At 35.7% G+C, this 18,517-nt stretch overlaps 1 protein-coding gene across 3 annotated transcripts in view; it reads left to right on the forward strand.

Moving 5' to 3' along the window:
- LOC111048382 (1-acyl-sn-glycerol-3-phosphate acyltransferase gamma) overlaps positions 1–17,887 on the forward strand; it is a 43,250-nt gene extending 25,363 nt beyond the window's left edge. For all 3 annotated transcript variants that reach the window (XM_039437359.1, XM_039437361.1, XM_039437360.1), the window contains 5 exons: positions 172–362; positions 3,193–3,340; positions 10,605–10,824; positions 12,301–12,518; positions 16,089–17,887. In XM_039437359.1, coding sequence (XP_039293293.1) covers positions 172–362; positions 3,193–3,340; positions 10,605–10,824; positions 12,301–12,422 — 681 coding nt within the window. In that variant the 3' untranslated portion in view covers positions 12,423–12,518; positions 16,089–17,887. The remainder of the gene's footprint in view (positions 1–171; positions 363–3,192; positions 3,341–10,604; positions 10,825–12,300; positions 12,519–16,088) is intronic.
- Positions 17,888–18,517: the final 630 nt, after the last annotated feature.

An 18,517-nucleotide genomic window follows, 5' to 3' on the forward strand; every position in this document is an offset into this window, starting at 1 on the left:
TATGGGTGAAGCATTAATCTGACAATTTTCTCGGTCAATAGACTGTGGCGAAGAATAAAAAAAAGGATTGAATAAATCTGTGTTTAGGAGATTTTTAAGGGGTATTTATACTTGTGTATTGACTCGTATCTATTTTTGAGGGGTTTTCAATCAACTCATACATGTTTGCAGTTACTGCTGTTCGCCGAGGGCACCCGTTTCACAGAGGAGAAGCACGCGGCCAGCCTGGAGTTTGCCAGGAAGAAGGGTCTCCCAGAACTGAGACAACATCTCACTCCGCGCACCAAGGGCTTCACGTGCAGTGTGCCCCATCTCAGGGACAAGGTGCCTGCAGTCTACGATGTGCAACTCGCTTTCAAAGAGTAAGTTATCCAACGTTTCTGTAGTGAGATTCACGTTATAAAGTCGGTTTTTTTTAGGGGACAGGTTGACGTGAGCCGTCCCCGTCAACTTGTCTCCTTTCTGAGGAGGTCATAAGTAGTCGGGGTGACAACAGAGAGAAAAAATAGCGTAAGTAGATATCCCATGGTGTAGGGAATTTATGTCGCAACTTTTACTGTTATCCCAAGCCGATTACTGTCGATTATTGTCAATTTTTACTGTTTTGTTGGAGTGATAGTGTATGAACGGCACAATTTGAGAGACTACCAGCGTCACACAGCTGCATAGGAAAGAACTAAGTGAACTATCGGCTTGGGATAACAGTAAAAGTTGCGACATAAACGCCCTATACCATGGGATATCTACTTATGCTATCGTTTCTCTATGGTGACACTCTGACGCGAGGGTGCGAGGTGTCAGGCTGTCGTTTACGGTCATGACAAGTTAGCACCTTCAGTCCAGTAGGTGACAAGTTGTTGTCGGGGTGACAACTTGACGGCAATGGTATATTTTTACGAGGGTTCAGGTTGTCACCTACGGTCACGACAACCTATCACCTATGAATGTGTCTTCAATAAATTATCTTGGATATTGAAAAAATTCTTGCCTCATTTTTATTGCTTCAATTTCTCTCTTATATTTACTCTCATTGCCTCTTATCTACTATAATATTCCCAGGAATTCGAGAAATAATTTCTTTCCTTCAATATTTGCAGTAATGGATATGGCAACACGCTAATCTTCTTAATAATCATCCTCATAAAATTTGTTTGAACATTGAGTGTAGAAGTCACAGAGACAACTTGAAGATTCTCATTGGCCGTAGTATTCGTCAAAACTACGGTGGGCCGTCCACAAGAACCGTTTTCGTCCGAACTAGCATCGGCCGAAAACTACCGAACGATCCCCCAACAAAGAAAGTTATAGATGCTCGTCCATTGCAACAGGTTCATACGTCCGTGCACGGACGTCTCCGGCCGAGCAAGTTTTCGATCCGAATTGAATGGGATTTTCCGGCTCTATGCGGACGAAATCGAGCTGAGACAACATCATCCTAACCTCAAAATTGTTTCACAGTCTTGTCTGTTTTTGTTTTTTGAACTTGTTCTGTTTTATAAAGTTTTAACTATGGACAATGAAAAGTTGATAAGTTTGGTTCAAGAGCATTTTCCATTGTGGGATATGCGAGACAAAAGATATCATCGTCGTGATGTTCAAAGGAATCTGTTGACAAAGATTGCTGAACAAATAGGATCTGAATATAAGATTATTATAATGAATAACTAATTTAGTGGATATTTGTTTATTGAGTTTTCAAGATCTCAATATAATCATTGTTTATGAAAAATTTTGGTGGCTATGATAGTAGTTAATTCAATAATTGGCAACCAGCCTACTACTGAACTAGACTGACTTAAACGGTTCCAATGGACGATAATAATCGGCCGAATTAACGGCCGGCAGATTCGTTCGATCCAACAGCCGAACGGATCGGTTGAATACTGCTCCAGTGGACGATTACCCTTAGCCCTTAAGCCACAGCTTTCTCTCCTGTTTCAAAGCGTTGTCATGGTGTAGTTTTACCTTTGAGGTGAACTTCGCTAATACGATTGACGTTGGCTTGCTGTCCTTGTCTTTCATTAGATAGAGCAAATAGCTCTATCCTTTTCTACCTTGCAGTGTGCTCCATCTCAGGGACATGCACCCTTCTTCGATGTGCTACTAGTATAGTCCGGGTCCTGTATCTTTACCTATCGGTGGATGGCCACTAGACTTTATTACTACCCGTTCAAAAACATTGATTTCTCCTCTATAGAGAGCTTCCTACATCTAGGGATCTAGGTACTTTAGAGCATGTTTTTGTAAAAGTAGGAGTATCACCCCGCGAACCATACATTGCCTATATGCCGTTTCAAAGTCACCGAGGCAAAGCTACGGGACGCGTACTGTACTTATGTAAAATATCAAAGTATCCTTTTTTCAACTTTCAACTTTAAAATGACAACATTATAAATTTAAACATGTGAATTAGTTGGGAGAAATAGGGCTGAAGGTTTACAGATGGAAATTACTGAGATATTGCAATTATTCAAATGCTAATGAATTTATTATTATTATTATTAAACGAAAATCCATAAATTACAGCATTTTATTTGGATTTTCGTTTAATAATAAGAGTTGAAAGTGCTTAATTTTTTAATTTATAAAAGGGTTCCTTCATTCTTCAATTATTACTCTCTCATTCAATTTTATTGTTCCCAATTTTAAGTGTCTCAATCTAGACAGCTTTTATTTATTATTTATTTATTTATTTCATTGGCAATTACAGATCATAATTATAATAAATATAATATGATTGGGAGAAGACAACAGGCATAGCCCAAATCTGTCTTCTCCCAAATATTAACAAATAAAAGTTTCAAAAAAGAATAAGATTAAGATTTCACTTTCACTTCAAAAAGTACAATTTCCACTTCAAAACTAATGACTAAACTAAAAATTTTGAATTTTGATATTTAAAAACTGATTGAAAACAAAAATATTTCACTCAAATCTCTACAAATTAGAAATTTTTGAGTAATTTTGCAAAATTACAAAACAAAAACAAAAATAAAAAACAAAAATATTTCACTCAAATCTCTACAAATTAGAAATTTTTGAGTAATTTTGCAAAATTTTGAGCCAGAAAAGAAACACAACTTCACTATTAGCACAGCTGATTAATTTCGATTGTGAATTATCTGTTCGATTGTTTTATAATTATTTTGAATAAAATATTAATAATATTAAAACTACCAACTTGACTTTCAGGAATAGCGAGACTCGGCCAACTGTAGCATCGATGCTGAAGGGCAAGCCACTTGAAGCGCACATGTACATCGAGAGAATCCCCATCTCCCAAGTTCCCGATGACGAGGAGGAAGCTGCCAACTGGCTTAGGGATCTCTATCTCAAGAAAGTAGGTCAACATCTTCTCTTAACTTAGTTGGGTTACTTCTAACTCATTGGGGATCAGAAGTTGGCTGGGAAATCAACTTACGCGATCTTTGGTGGCAAAGTTCACATAATTATTCTCCATGGAAGCGCTAGAGTACGAGCTTATATCAAATATTTTTTAATAAAAATTGAATCAAATTGAAATTTTTGTAGCCTACATTTGAATTTAAGCGCTCAGTCTCTGTCATCTGATCTGCACACCACATCTTCTTAAGGCTGTGCAAAGGCTAAAAATAACTTTCTACTCGTGTTATTTTTCAAAGTTTTTCGATTTGTATATAATCAAGCTATCGAAATTAAACAGTTTTCTCAGGAAAACATTTTTTTCCGATCAATACTTTTTGAGATATGAGCGCCTAAAGTTTAAATTTTTGGGACAGAACAAACAAATAAATATCAACTGTTCATTTTGGTTAAAAATAATAATTACGGTATATTTTATTCGCCAATAAATTATATTTTTCAATGATTTAACAATACATTTTCATAATTGAGATGAAATATTTTGTTAATTATATTTCTACATTGTTAAAAAACGATCTGTCAACATTGCCGAGCTAGAAACAGATAGCGCTATCTGCTTTGTCGATTAATAAACAAGGATAGCAGCACCAATGTTAATCAATTACTGCCATTATAACGTGGACCTCACTATAGAAGATTCTTCAGGTTGAAATTAATTATTAATTCTACATTGTTAAAAGACGATCTGGCAACAGAGCAAAGTGAGAAAGAGATAGCGCTATCCGCTTTGTTGAATGATAGACAAGGATAGCAATACCATTGCTAATCAAACACTGCCATTATAACGTGGACCTCACTAAAGTGTTTATTGAATATTTCTTCTCTTCATGATAATAATACTGCATACTCTGAATTTTTATCAATTTGCAAAATTTTGAGCCAGAAAAGAAACACAACTTCACTATTAGCACAGCTGATTAATTTCGATTGTGAATTATCTGTTCGATTGTTTTATAATTATTTTGAATAAAATATTAATAATATTAAAACTACCAACTTGACTTTCAGGAATAGCGAGACTCGGCCAACTGTAGCATCGATGCTGAAGGGCAAGCCACTTGAAGCGCACATGTACATCGAGAGAATCCCCATCTCCCAAGTTCCCGATGACGAGGAGGAAGCTGCCAACTGGCTTAGGGATCTCTATCTCAAGAAAGTAGGTCAACATCTTCTCTTAACTTAGTTGGGTTACTTCTAACTCATTGGGGATCAGAAGTTGGCTGGGAAATCAACTTACGCGATCTTTGGTGGCAAAGTTCACATAATTATTCTCCATGGAAGCGCTAGAGTACGAGCTTATATCAAATATTTTTTAATAAAAATTGAATCAAATTGAAATTTTTGTAGCCTACATTTGAATTTAAGCGCTCAGTCTCTGTCATCTGATCTGCACACCACATCTTCTTAAGGCTGTGCAAAGGCTAAAAATAACTTTCTACTCGTGTTATTTTTCAAAGTTTTTCGATTTGTATATAATCAAGCTATCGAAATTAAACAGTTTTCTCAGGAAAACATTTTTTTCCGATCAATACTTTTTGAGATATGAGCGCCTAAAGTTTAAATTTTTGGGACAGAACAAACAAATAAATATCAACTGTTCATTTTGGTTAAAAATAATAATTACGGTATATTTTATTCGCCAATAAATTATATTTTTCAATGATTTAACAATACATTTTCATAATTGAGATGAAATATTTTGTTAATTATATTTCTACATTGTTAAAAAACGATCTGTCAACATTGCCGAGCTAGAAACAGATAGCGCTATCTGCTTTGTCGATTAATAAACAAGGATAGCAGCACCAATGTTAATCAATTACTGCCATTATAACGTGGACCTCACTATAGAAGATTCTTCAGGTTGAAATTTAATTATTAATTCTACATTGTTAAAAGACGATCTGGCAACAGAGCAAAGTGAGAAAGAGATAGCGCTATCCGCTTTGTTGAATGATAGACAAGGATAGCAATACCATTGCTAATCAAACACTGCCATTATAACGTGGACCTCACTAAAGTGTTTATTGAATATTTCTTCTCTTCATGATAATAATACTGCATACTCTGAATTTTTATCAATTTGCATTATTTTTAACGTATACCAAGAAGATAATACTGTACTTCTGACCCTTGACAGGACAGATTTAGAAATTCTTCATTCAATTTATTACTTTCGTTATCGTTTATTCATTGTTGTAGGCTGCTTGCTTTTTAATATTGAATAAATGTAAACTCTGCAATATTAAAATTTTGACTTTTAAAAGTTGTAATAAATAATGAAGATAGTGGAATCTCCTACGTCTTAACCTGTCTATTTTATGCTATGTTGTTCATTCTTTTTATAAGGAAGAATGGTTTATGTGAGTTATTTTAAGCTATGGTCATTTTTTTAAGGAAAATCTCTGTTGTAAGCATGATACATGATGAATATTAGCTGACTTTGGGCAGTATTGGACTAAAGATTACTAAATACACACATTTATACTCTCCAGTTCTTTAATTGACCGAGCGAAGTGAGGTCTAAGATTCAAGTCGACGGTTTGGCATTTCTCTTAATGTTTAAATGTTTGAATGTTTATATGTTTTTATTTTGCGCATTTACGGCGAAACGCGGTACAGTAGAAGCTCTGTCATCTGATCTGCACACCACATCTTCTTAAGGCTGTGCAAAGGCTAAAAATAACTTTCTACTCGTGTTATTTTTCAAAGTTTTTCGATTTGTATATAATCAAGCTATCGAAATTAAACAGTTTTCTCAGGAAAACATTTTTTTCCGATCAATACTTTTTGAGATATGAGCGCCTAAAGTTTAAATTTTTGGGACAGAACAAACAAATAAATATCAACTGTTCATTTTGGTTAAAAATAATAATTACGGTATATTTTATTCGCCAATAAATTATATTTTTCAATGATTTAACAATACATTTTCATAATTGAGATGAAATATTTTGTTAATTATATTTCTACATTGTTAAAAAACGATCTGTCAACATTGCCGAGCTAGAAACAGATAGCGCTATCTGCTTTGTCGATTAATAAACAAGGATAGCAGCACCAATGTTAATCAATTACTGCCATTATAACGTGGACCTCACTATAGAAGATTCTTCAGGTTGAAATTTAATTATTAATTCTACATTGTTAAAAGACGATCTGGCAACAGAGCAAAGTGAGAAAGAGATAGCGCTATCCGCTTTGTTGAATGATAGACAAGGATAGCAATACCATTGCTAATCAAACACTGCCATTATAACGTGGACCTCACTAAAGTGTTTATTGAATATTTCTTCTCTTCATGATAATAATACTGCATACTCTGAATTTTTATCAATTTGCATTATTTTTAACGTATACCAAGAAGATAATACTGTACTTCTGACCCTTGACAGGACAGATTTAGAAATTCTTCATTCAATTTATTACTTTCGTTATCGTTTATTCATTGTTGTAGGCTGCTTGCTTTTTAATATTGAATAAATGTAAACTCTGCAATATTAAAATTTTGACTTTTAAAAGTTGTAATAAATAATGAAGATAGTGGAATCTCCTACGTCTTAACCTGTCTATTTTATGCTATGTTGTTCATTCTTTTTATAAGGAAGAATGGTTTATGTGAGTTATTTTAAGCTATGGTCATTTTTTTAAGGAAAATCTCTGTTGTAAGCATGATACATGATGAATATTAGCTGACTTTGGGCAGTATTGGACTAAAGATTACTAAATACACACATTTATACTCTCCAGTTCTTTAATTGACCGAGCGAAGTGAGGTCTAAGATTCAAGTCGACGGTTTGGCATTTCTCTTAATGTTTAAATGTTTGAATGTTTATATGTTTTTATTTTGCGCATTTACGGCGAAACGCGGTACAGTAGAAGCTCTCTTAACCGACCCCTACGGGACCGGACCGTGGTCGGATAACGAAAAAGGTCGGTTAAACAGAATAATATTGTAAATAGTCGTAATAGGTGTTAAAATCATTTAAACACGTGAAAAAAAGCTTTTAAAAACTGTTCCTAAACTTTTAAAACTACTGTAGCCATTACTCACCCAATAGTCCTTATGATCTTCCATGTCCCTTGATCAATGAGACACCGTAATGTATAGTAATAAGAAGAAGTAACATAAATTTAACTCATTTTAATAAACACTCGCAAAATTATAAATTATAAATTAGAGGTTAAGATTTTCTCGGATTCAATTTGGGTGCAGTAGTCCTGAATGGATTTTTTATTACGCTTCCAGTCCTTGACCGTTGTAACACAGACACCGAGTTCATCGCTAATGCTTTTAACAGATTCCCCTTTATCAAGCCGTTCTATTGCTTTTAGTTTTTGTTCCATCGTCACAACCAGTCTCTTACGTTTAACACCACTCATTTTACACTACTGTACTTTACACTAACAAAGTCAATTACATAAACAATTAAAAAAACAATTACGGTATCAAAAACTGTTAAATATCAAAGTTTGCAAACACAGTTAGCACACTAGAAACTGCCCGCACATGATAATGAGAGCAACTGACTGAATTTTGACTTGCTACGGAATCATATGTTCGACCTGTTGAAACATGAAAGTTATATTTGGATCGTTATCGCAGCAGCAGCGGAAGTTTTATATTCCTGGAAACGGTCGGTTAATCCGACAGGCGGTTGATCCGAGGTCACACTCACATTCCGGGACGACACGTCACGGTACGATATAGGACAGTGAGCTCTATGTTTATTTAGGATTTTTTCTAAACATTTTTAATAATTGATAAATTATTTATTATTTTTTGAGAAAACATAACAACAGGTCAATGTAACTCACTGAGCGCGAGTTCTACTGTTCACAGAAATACTAGTATTATTATAGGCTACACAAATTATATATTTTTTCAACTCCATGACTAGTCCACACTCTCGCCGAGTCGCTGGCCAAGTGGCTTGTAAGCTTGGCCACGTTGGTCTTGTCATCCACACTGCAATGTGACCGTTTGTGGATGCTCGCCTTCGCTTGGCTCGCCTCGTCTCGAGAAAAATCGGAGCGAAGGCAAGCGCCGGCAAAGCAGGCATCCACACTCTCCCGCTCTTCGACATTTGTACGCACTTGTCGAGAGTGTGGATGCGGCATTACAAACCAATAAAGTGAATTCGTATGGCTTTTGTTGGTGGAGAGTCCCTTGCGGGAAGGTCCCATCTCGCCTCAATATATTTTTAAGGCGTCAATGAGCCTTACGCCTGTCATACTTCAGCCGGGACCGACATTTTAACGTGCTAATCTGATAGCACGGGAGTTAACTGATACAAAACTTTTGTTGATGAGCGGGTTTGAACCCGGGATCTCTTGAGTTGAATATCTATGGTAGTAGTATACAACCCTATTGTTATAGAATATAGCTGACTATGCATTGTCTTTTTTATGTCTGAATTAATTAGTTTTAGTCAGTTCTACCATAGAGAAACAATAGCATAAATAGATATCTCATGATATAGGGCGTTTATGTCGCAACTTTTACTGTTATCCCAAGCAAATAATTCACGTAGTTCTTTCCTATGCAGCTGTGTGACGCTGGTAGTCTCTCAAATTGTGCCATTTATACACTATCACCCCAACAAAACAGTAAAAATTGACAATAATCGACAGTAATCGGCTTGAGATAACAGTAAAAGCTGCGACATAAATTTCCTATACCATGGGATATCTACTCACGCTATTGTTTCTCTATGGTTCTACTCAATCACTTGACGAGAGCACTTGGCTCCCGAAATTATTCAATTCGGTATTTTTGTAGTTGTAGTGTTAATAAAGTTTCAATTTTTTAAAACTCAGTCGTGTCGTCCAATCACTTAACTTAGGATTAATCAGGCCATTCACTATCCTATATGTTGTCCAACTCGAGGTCCATCAATTCGACGTCGGAACGTGAATGGGGTTGTTGTTGGCGGGGCTAATGCTATCGGAAGTCTCGTGACTTGTCCGACCACGCAAGGTCAGCCGCCTAGTCAGCTTCGTTTTGGATCATGAGTGGGGATGTTGGACTAACCAGCTGGAGTGTGAGTGGTGAAAGATCGAATGTAGTTGGACCAAATTGTTGGATAGTGAAAGGCCCATTTTACCAGGCTGGGCCAGCTTACTTGGCCAGCGAGTGGACAAGGCATCCGAAATGATATGCCTGTTATTTTAGGACAAAAATATCGGGAAACAGAACACAATTCTTCAAAATGATTGATGAAGGACGAACAGGCACAGCCCAAAACTGTTTCTTCCCCGAATTTTGATTTATTGTCTACATTATAAATTGTCCAGAAAGTAGGTTATGTTCCATACACTTGAATACAGGCTTAATTTTCAGTCCAAACATTTGAAAACAAAAAAGTTCTAATTTAGATTATTTACAAACCAACTTGAAAAACAAAATATCACTCACTAATCACTTAAATTTGTCAAATAATGATTAACTTAGAAAATTATGATATACTCTAGTTTAGAATGGTTATCATGTCATGTCAACAAATCAGATTATTTTGATCAAGTCGATTAAAATTTCTAGATAATATTTCTCGCTAATTGATTACACAGCTGGAAATAATTCTGCTTCTCTCCCACACACGCATCTTCTGTTTCGACAGACGACGAAATTATCATCTGTTTTTCCAAGGATGAATAATTATTATCCTTTTCATGTCCTTCAGCGAGTTTTCCCAGGAATGAGACCTAGTGCAATCGAATTTTTATATCATAAACCTACTATGTTCCAAATTTCGTGAAAATCGTTAGAGCCGTTTTCGAGATCCGTTGGACGTAAATAACCAGGTAGAAAAATAACCAGATATACTTTATAAATATATACAGAAATTGTTCGCTTAATATAATAGGATGATGGACAGTTTCCAGCGTCACAGCGACTGGTTTGTTGCTAGCGGCGTTCAAGCTGCCTCGTCGCTGCTAAATGTGGCTTATGATAATATGTGTTGTGTTTTAGGAGAAAATGATGGAAAGCTTCCTGCGTCACGGTGACTGGTTTGTCGGTAGCGGCATTCAAGCTGCCTCATCGCTGCCAAGTCGCTGCTTATGATATTTATGTGATGTATTGTGTTTCAAGACAAAATGATGGACAGTTTCCAGCGTCACAGCGACTGGTTTGTTGCTAGCGGCGTTCAAGCTGCCTCGTCGCTGCTAAATGTGACTTATGATATGTGTTGTGTTTCAGGACAAAATGATGGAAAGCTTTCTGCGTCACGGCGACTGGTTCGTTGACAGCGGCGTGCGTCGCGTGGAGGCGTTCAAGCTGCCTCGTCGCTGCTACTCGCTACTCAACGTGGTCTGGTGGGGGTTCGTCCTCATGAGACCTCTGCTCTACTTTGTCGTCGACCTCCTCGCGTCGGGATCGACTTTCTCCATTGGCGTCGGCGTCACTGTATTCCTAGTATGTGAGTATCTGGAAAAAAGGTGTCTTCTCTCTTGAGTAGGGTTTGCATAGGTGACTCATTCACTGACACCACCCCATTCAATAGTTTTGTGCAGCTAAAAAACTGACACTTGTACTTTTTACAACAGCGCGACTGCCGGAAGGTTAAATTAATCTTCTATCATTATAAATTGAAATTTTCCAGTGGTTTATTCATTGATATGGTTGTGTATTTTATTTTAGAAGACTCTCGCTGGTGATAGTGTATGAAATGAAATGAAAATGAAAAAATCTTCATTAGGCAGAGTTGGGACTTTATGTGCATGCACGTTCAACCGTTAGGGGCCAGTCTTAGAACCTGTTCACATGACAGCGATTTACGCTCGGTTGTCGCGCGGTTGACCAACCGAGCGGTTGCCAGGTATAGGGAACCACATGGTCCCGTACACATTCAACGCTCGGTTTTAGTAGTCGCCGGCGAATCGCGGCGGTTGTAGTCTCCAGTTCAACCGCTCGGTTGTCGCGCGGTTGACCAACCGAGCGGTTGCCAGGTATAGGGAACCACATGGTCCCGTACACATTCAACGCTCGGTTTTAGTAGTCGCCGGCGAATCGCGGCGGTTGTAGTCTCCAGTTCAACCGCTCGGTTGTCGCTCGGTTGCCGGGCGGCTCTATATACTAGTGTAGGCATGAGAGCGTACACATGTCTTCAGTCAACCGAGCGGTTTCGAGCAGAGCAGTTCACATAGTGCACATTCTATTACAATTTCAGTTCAATTGGAATTTGTTCTATTACAATTTTCAGTTCATTTAGTAAGTTTAGTTTAAGTTAGTTTGTAGAGGATCATAGTTCATAGTAGTATCTAGTTCAGTTTAGTTTCAAGTAGTTCATAGTAGAAATATGGATGTAGGCCTAGAATCCTTTGACACTTGATTGTTTATCGATGAAGTGGCGAAAAGAAAGTGCATTTGGGACATGGAGTGCTCGGATAACAGGAATAGAGTTCTGAAAAGGTCTGCTTGGCAGGAGATAACAGACCTTTTTTCAGAGAGCAGCAGTTCACAGGAGCAAAAAACAGCCTTAGGTATACTAGGATTAGTATATAGTATAGGGTTAGTACCTATATAGCTAGGGCTAGTTCATAATTTCATTATGTATTTGATTTTTTTTTTAATAATTCCAGCCCAGCATGATAATATTCTACACACAGTAATATGAATAATGTAAGAAGCAGTAATATTAGAGTAATATAATGATAAAGATTGAGTACACAGATGTTGTAGTAAATTATCATAACCGAGCCCAAACCGCTCATGAATCGCTGTCATGTGTACAAGGCTGGCAAACCGAGCGATCTGTCAATCGAGCGACAACCGAGCATAAATCGCTGTCATGTGAACAAGCTCTTAATATCGTCAGTTAGTAGTGTAGTATCTCTGATTTCGATTTATTTGATGCATTTCACCTGAACCTGATTTGATGTTTTTTGTTTTGCAGTATATTTCTTACTCAACAACTTGATCAACCAGACGAAGATCAGTAAAGGTTCGTCTTATGGCAAGACTACCCCCACCACTCCGTCGCAGTCCAACAGCTTCTCCAACTTAAAGCAGGACTAGACGTCTGCCATCTGTCATCTGCCTGTTATCACAGCCTGTCTGTATTCATTCATTCATCATTCAAACTTGACAACAGGCTACGATTCGTATTTTTTTGTAAGTATATTTTTCTTTCTATGCATTGAAAAGATTGTTAGTTTATCTCATAAAGGCGCATTTTCGTTTGTGCTTAAACTTACGCAGTCGACGACAACAAGCATTGTTGACATTCATATTATCCAAATTTCAAGTGTGCTAAAACAGCTGATCAAATACATTCTCATTACTTTTGTTTATTATTCAAGAATCAAAACATTTCTAAGAGTTCAGGCAATGAATGCCCAAAAAAGGTATAGAGGGAAATGTTTGGAAGACAATTTTTGACCCCACAGTTCTGTTAAGGGTAGTAAGGAGGAAAACATATCAAAAGTCCCCAACGTTAGTAGACAGAAGGTTGATCACTCACAGGTGTAAGATTCAAAGTGGTGAGGGAATGCCAGCGTGACGTCACGTGTAGTAAAAAAGTGATGAGTAACCACACTGAGCATACAGTTTATTCACTCACTGTATCTTCAAATACATCGTCGTTTAATCCCCTCAAGATTGATCTAGAACTTGAAAATTCTCCATACTTATAGCGAATTAATCACCGATTCCAATGATGTTGAATAATATTTCAAGTTCATTCAACTTGTATGAATAAAATGAAGTTGAAAGTTTCTCAAGAATCTAAACACGTGACACGAAAAAAGTTAATAAGCTGGAAAAGCGTTAGTAGATAAAGTTATACTATTATAATTTCAGATTAACCCATAAAAAAGCTTGATAAACCAATGCATTGCAATAAAACAATAAACCGATCCCGATAAATCCAATGAATTTCATTCATATAAATGCACTGAACCTATTACTTCTAGTAATAGTAGGTATTGACTGAACACATGCTGGTATCGAGCACATGTTCTACGAGAATCAAAATATCTCATCCCCGAAATTCACAAGCTGATGTATAGCCAAACTACAAAATATAAATACGACCTAGAAGATAAGGGAACCTTAAGGGTTTGAAAGGGAAGGTTAGGAGGTGGGTTTTTTGCTTCTATATTACAAAATGCTTGTATTATTCAAATGTTTTGATAATTATTGTAAAGCAGAAAACAGAAAGCTTGCATGTCAGAAAATGTTTGTGTTATATAATTTGACTATAGGTCACCTTATGATTTTCAAGAATGCGATATTCTGCCTACTCTGTACTACAGCCTACGTCACGGCTGCAGTTCCCTCACTCCAACTGCATTTCAACTAAAATACTATAGATGAGTGACCAACCTTCTGTCTACTAACTTTGAAAAGTCCCCACCCCTACCCCCTGTGCTAAGGGGGTGGGGGTGGTTTAAAGGTACCATTTTTTGGTTTCTCGCGTAAAACTAAAAAACTATGTATATTAAGGACTTGACTGTCATATAACAAATTAAAGCTTACATAATTTCCTAAAATATTCATTTCACAACTTTTCTTATAACTCCTCTAGTTTTCGAGATATCCGCTCTTGAAGGTGTGACATTTTTGAAAAAAAACACGTTTGCCACAATTTTTTTTTATTTTTGCTCTTATGAGGCTTATTAAGGTAGACGCACACAGATCGTCATCGGACGGACGGCACACATCGGACGGATCGGATTATTATATTTGATGCATTGTTTTCAATTGGAGTGCGCATACCTATCCGCATTTGTTTAGGTATGCGCACTCCAATTGGAAACAATACATCAAATCTAATCATCCGATCCGTCCGATGCGTGCCGTCCGTCCGATGACGATCTGTGTGCGCCTACCTTAAGGCATTAAATTCTCTTCAATTTGATGTAGAATAACACGCTTTTACGAATTTCCCTACACCTTTTGCAACAGCTTTAGTGTTGAGTGTGAAATCTCCATTTTTGCAACAATAGACCAATTGACAAAGGAATTTGGACTGAAAGGAATAATGTTTGTAATAAATAATGTATTTTATTTTAATATTCATCACGTAATTCTGAATCTTGTTTCAATTTCTGTATAAGTTTTATTTTTTCTCCTGTATCATTTTGTGTGGAGTGTGGTTTTGAGCAGTGTGCCTGTCGCATCCACACTGATGTACTACACTGTATCATCTTTTTTCCAATAAATTGAAATTGAAATATCAAAATATTGGCATTTAAAATTAAAAAACTCAACCTTCCCCATTAAAACATAATTGAACATAATCTTTTAGGTTATGTAGACAAATTTGAAATCTACCCAATCTGAGATCTTCACCCTGTCGTGGTCGACGACGGCACTAACGAGAACCCAGCTTTAGGTGAGTACAGACTTCTGCGCCACGAACACACATATTTCACTTTTCATCAGCTGATGTTTTGCTTGGTATATCTGTATTTTAATGTTTCTGTACAAATACAGATATGATAAGCATAGCATCAGCTGATGGAGAGTGAAATATGCGTGGCGCGTAGGTCTGTACGCACCCATAGATGTGGCTGATTTTCACATGAAATATGTAGGACTACTATAAAGAGACATCCACTAAAGGTGTAACAACCGAAGACAATAGAATTATACATGAAATTTGCAACAAAATTGTTCATTACAATTTTCTTATAGCGACCTTAGTTTTCGAGATCTTTAAACTTTTCGATATTTTTGAAATAGGGCTACTGAACGTTATTCGATAACTGGAAAAATATTTGTCAAAATCTAATTCTTGGATATAAGGTCGGAAAGAGGAAGACATTATTTTCTAAATACATTCAGATAATTTGGTACTTTGATGTTTTTGAAATTTTTACGAGCGCTCAAAGTTGAAAAAGTACAGTCGAACCTCTGTATAACGAAGTCGATTATCCCGAGAAAAAATTCGCTGCTGAAAGGTATTCGTTATTGAGAGGTTGTTCTGTCAAGAAAACTGCCACGATCTTATGGATCTTGTAATATGGTATCACGGCGGTAAATAAATGAATATGGTACATAAAACATATCGCGAACGTAGGTAGGGTACCTATTAGGCCAATAATAGGTACATCAGTCAGTTCAAAGAATTTAAATGTATGACAAAAGCAAGATTTAGAAAGTCCAGTCGTTCACCTGCCTGGTCTACAAATGACAAGTTCTTGAAATTTAGAGTAACTTGCATTCAATTTCCAACATGTCTTTCACCCTCTATTGACTGTCCACCTCCCATCTTCTTCCTACCTGAATTGCCATTATTTTTAGTCTATCGACCTAACTGCTGAAACTAAACAATTCCTTGAAAATGATCGTCTGCTTCCTAAACACACCACATTTTGTATGTTGAAGTCAAGAGAAAACTTTGTTGTTGAGAGGTCCGAAATTCGTTAAATATAGGTAAATTCATTCGTTAAAGAGAGGTTTGACTGTATATTCGTCGAGTTCAAATTAAATAATTATTCAATTTATTTTCAAGTGAATACTTTTAAAATTGTTTTGTTGTAAGATTGCTTCCAAAAACTAAACATTCTTCGACATAAACAACTTGTGAATTTTGTATTATTGCTGTATAAAAATGTATTCTGTTTTGTTGTTGAAATTCAACTTATCAATCAATCAATTATTTCTTTCTCTTTCATAATATATTTATCAATTATTTTGTGGAAAATAAATTGAAACCTTTGTTTTTGTATGTTTCAGTATAAAGAAGAGCCTCTGTGTATATTGTTGGAACAAACGGACATTTCTGTGTGAAGCTTACTAGTGTTTGTTATAGTGGAGACATCACTCACGGTATTAAGCCATCTATAGTGATCTATTTTGTTAAGATAGTTTTAAGTACGGTATGTTTTTTGCAAGTGTAAGGGTACACCCTCCCGCGGATTGTATCCAAACCTGACAGTTTTTTGAGAAAGAATTGTCAAGTATATGTGTGTAAGGTTAATGCGAGTGTAAGGTATACCTTCCCACGGATTGTATCCAAACCTGACAGTTTTTTAAGAAAGAATTGTCAAGTATCAGTGTGTTTAACTTATTTTCACTATGAATCATCCAAGTAGGAGAAAGAAACAATATTTTTTGTACATACTTTATTTTTCAATACTTGTTATTGTTGTTTAATTAATTAATTTTAGGTCTACCTGTAGTGGTCAGAGTTGAGAATTGTTTTGGCATAGTTGTTTTTATCTGTAGTTTTCGAAATATTTACTTCCCAAGTTTGAAAACAGATATTATTTTGTTGTAAAACACAGTTTATTCTGTGTTGTTTGAGAAATATTTTAGACTGTGATTTGGTGTAGGGTGCTGAGAAAGTTTTTAGGAAAAGCTTGTAATTGATTTATGTAGGGAAAGGATCGATAAACTGGAATATCGATAAGAGAAGTATCGATAAACTCCAATATCGATTTGAAAATTATCGATAAACTAATATCGATTTTTGGATGAACGAATTCTAATTTTAGGCTTTCTTTAAAATGTTTAAGCTTTTTCTCTCAACTCTCCTGTAATTCGTAGGATTATCTATGTGTATCGTATATTCGATGTGTTCAATGATCATTCATTTTCCTTTTCATCAGTAACTATCATTTTCTTTTCATTAGTGATTCATTAGTATCATACGCCTCTTCTCTCTTTAGAAAAAAATGAATATTTTTAGTTATTTAGAGTTGTCTGCCTAAACTAACTATTTTTTAGTATCAATAAATCTTTGAATATCTTTTTGAATCGAATTTTTCTTCTGAGTCGACAGTTATTATTACGTGTTCAACCCAATTTTAAAAACTTCTTTCCTAATGTACATTTTTGAATCCGTTTTAATGCTGGATTTTTAAATTTTACACAAAAATTGGGTTATACCAATGCTTTTTATGAGATAGATTTTATACTGAATATTATTATTATTGTCATGTGTTTAAAATTGTTTTAAAATTATTATTGTTTTGTCCAGAATCAGTTGAGTCTCTTATTCTTCTTTTTTAATTTTATTTTATTAGTCTTATTTTTTTAACCCTGATCAATTCTCATTTCACATCAATTCCAGTTGGTAGTTTTTGTAATAATGGTTTTTTATTGAGTGAATATTATGAATGATTTGACTGCTTTCATTGATAAGTAATTAATAAATTTGTAAAATCAATAGTTCTATATTGAATCTACTATTATATCATACGCACTTATCCAATGAGAAATTTTCATTGATAAAATGTAATCAAAATATGTCAAGTTGTTACAATTGTTATAAGTTTCACATAAATCTCATGTAAATGTGCCAATTAATTTTATATGAGTCATCCGTCATCATTCATTAATTTTAATTGAAAAAAATTGATGGAGTTTGTGTAGTTTTTTGATAAGTTTCAAATTTGGTAGTAATTCTACCAATATCGTTTCCACAAACTTTGTTTACACTAATTTTATCTGAATCTATTTGATATGATACAGAAAATGTTCATGGATTAACATTTAATTGAAATAAATTGTATGGTGTAATGTCTTGCTAATCTGAGTTCAATTAATTTTAGAACCCCTGAATAAGCTAAAGTCGTGTCCACACTGTACAAACGTTTGAAAAACTTGTTTTTTGAAACAGTTTGGGCAAATTTTATTATGTTTGACAAACAATGTTTGCCCGTGGCCAGTGTGGACGCGTCACCAAACAAGATATTTGTAAGTGGGGAGAACAGGTTTTATGTTTACAGCTGTTTAAGGCCCGCCGCAAAGTAGACCCACGCTAATCCACGAAAAGCAACCCACGCCGTGGGATGTTTTGTAAACCATTGCTAAGTTTCTCCAGACATCTGTGTAATACATGCATTGAATAATCCACTTGTCAGATGATTGATTATGAATAATTCTATAGCAATGGTTTACAAAACATCCCACGGCGTGGCTTGCTTTTCATGGATTAGTGTGGGTCTACTTTGCGGCGGGCCTTACAGCTGTCAACACTGAAAATGTTTGGAAAACAGTAATTATTTGTTTGACAAACAATGATTGTCTAAACTTTTTAAAATTTTTGTCCCTGAGCTCCTCAACAAACATGTTTGCCGAACATGTATGTCGAACATTTGTTCAGTGTGGATACGACTTGAGAATAGTTTTATATTTTTCCCCCACTTTAGTGGGGAATA

The sequence above is a fragment of the Nilaparvata lugens genome, chromosome 11 (assembly GCF_014356525.2).
Source record: "Nilaparvata lugens isolate BPH chromosome 11, ASM1435652v1, whole genome shotgun sequence".
Classification (NCBI taxonomy): Eukaryota; Metazoa; Arthropoda; class Insecta; order Hemiptera; family Delphacidae; genus Nilaparvata; species Nilaparvata lugens.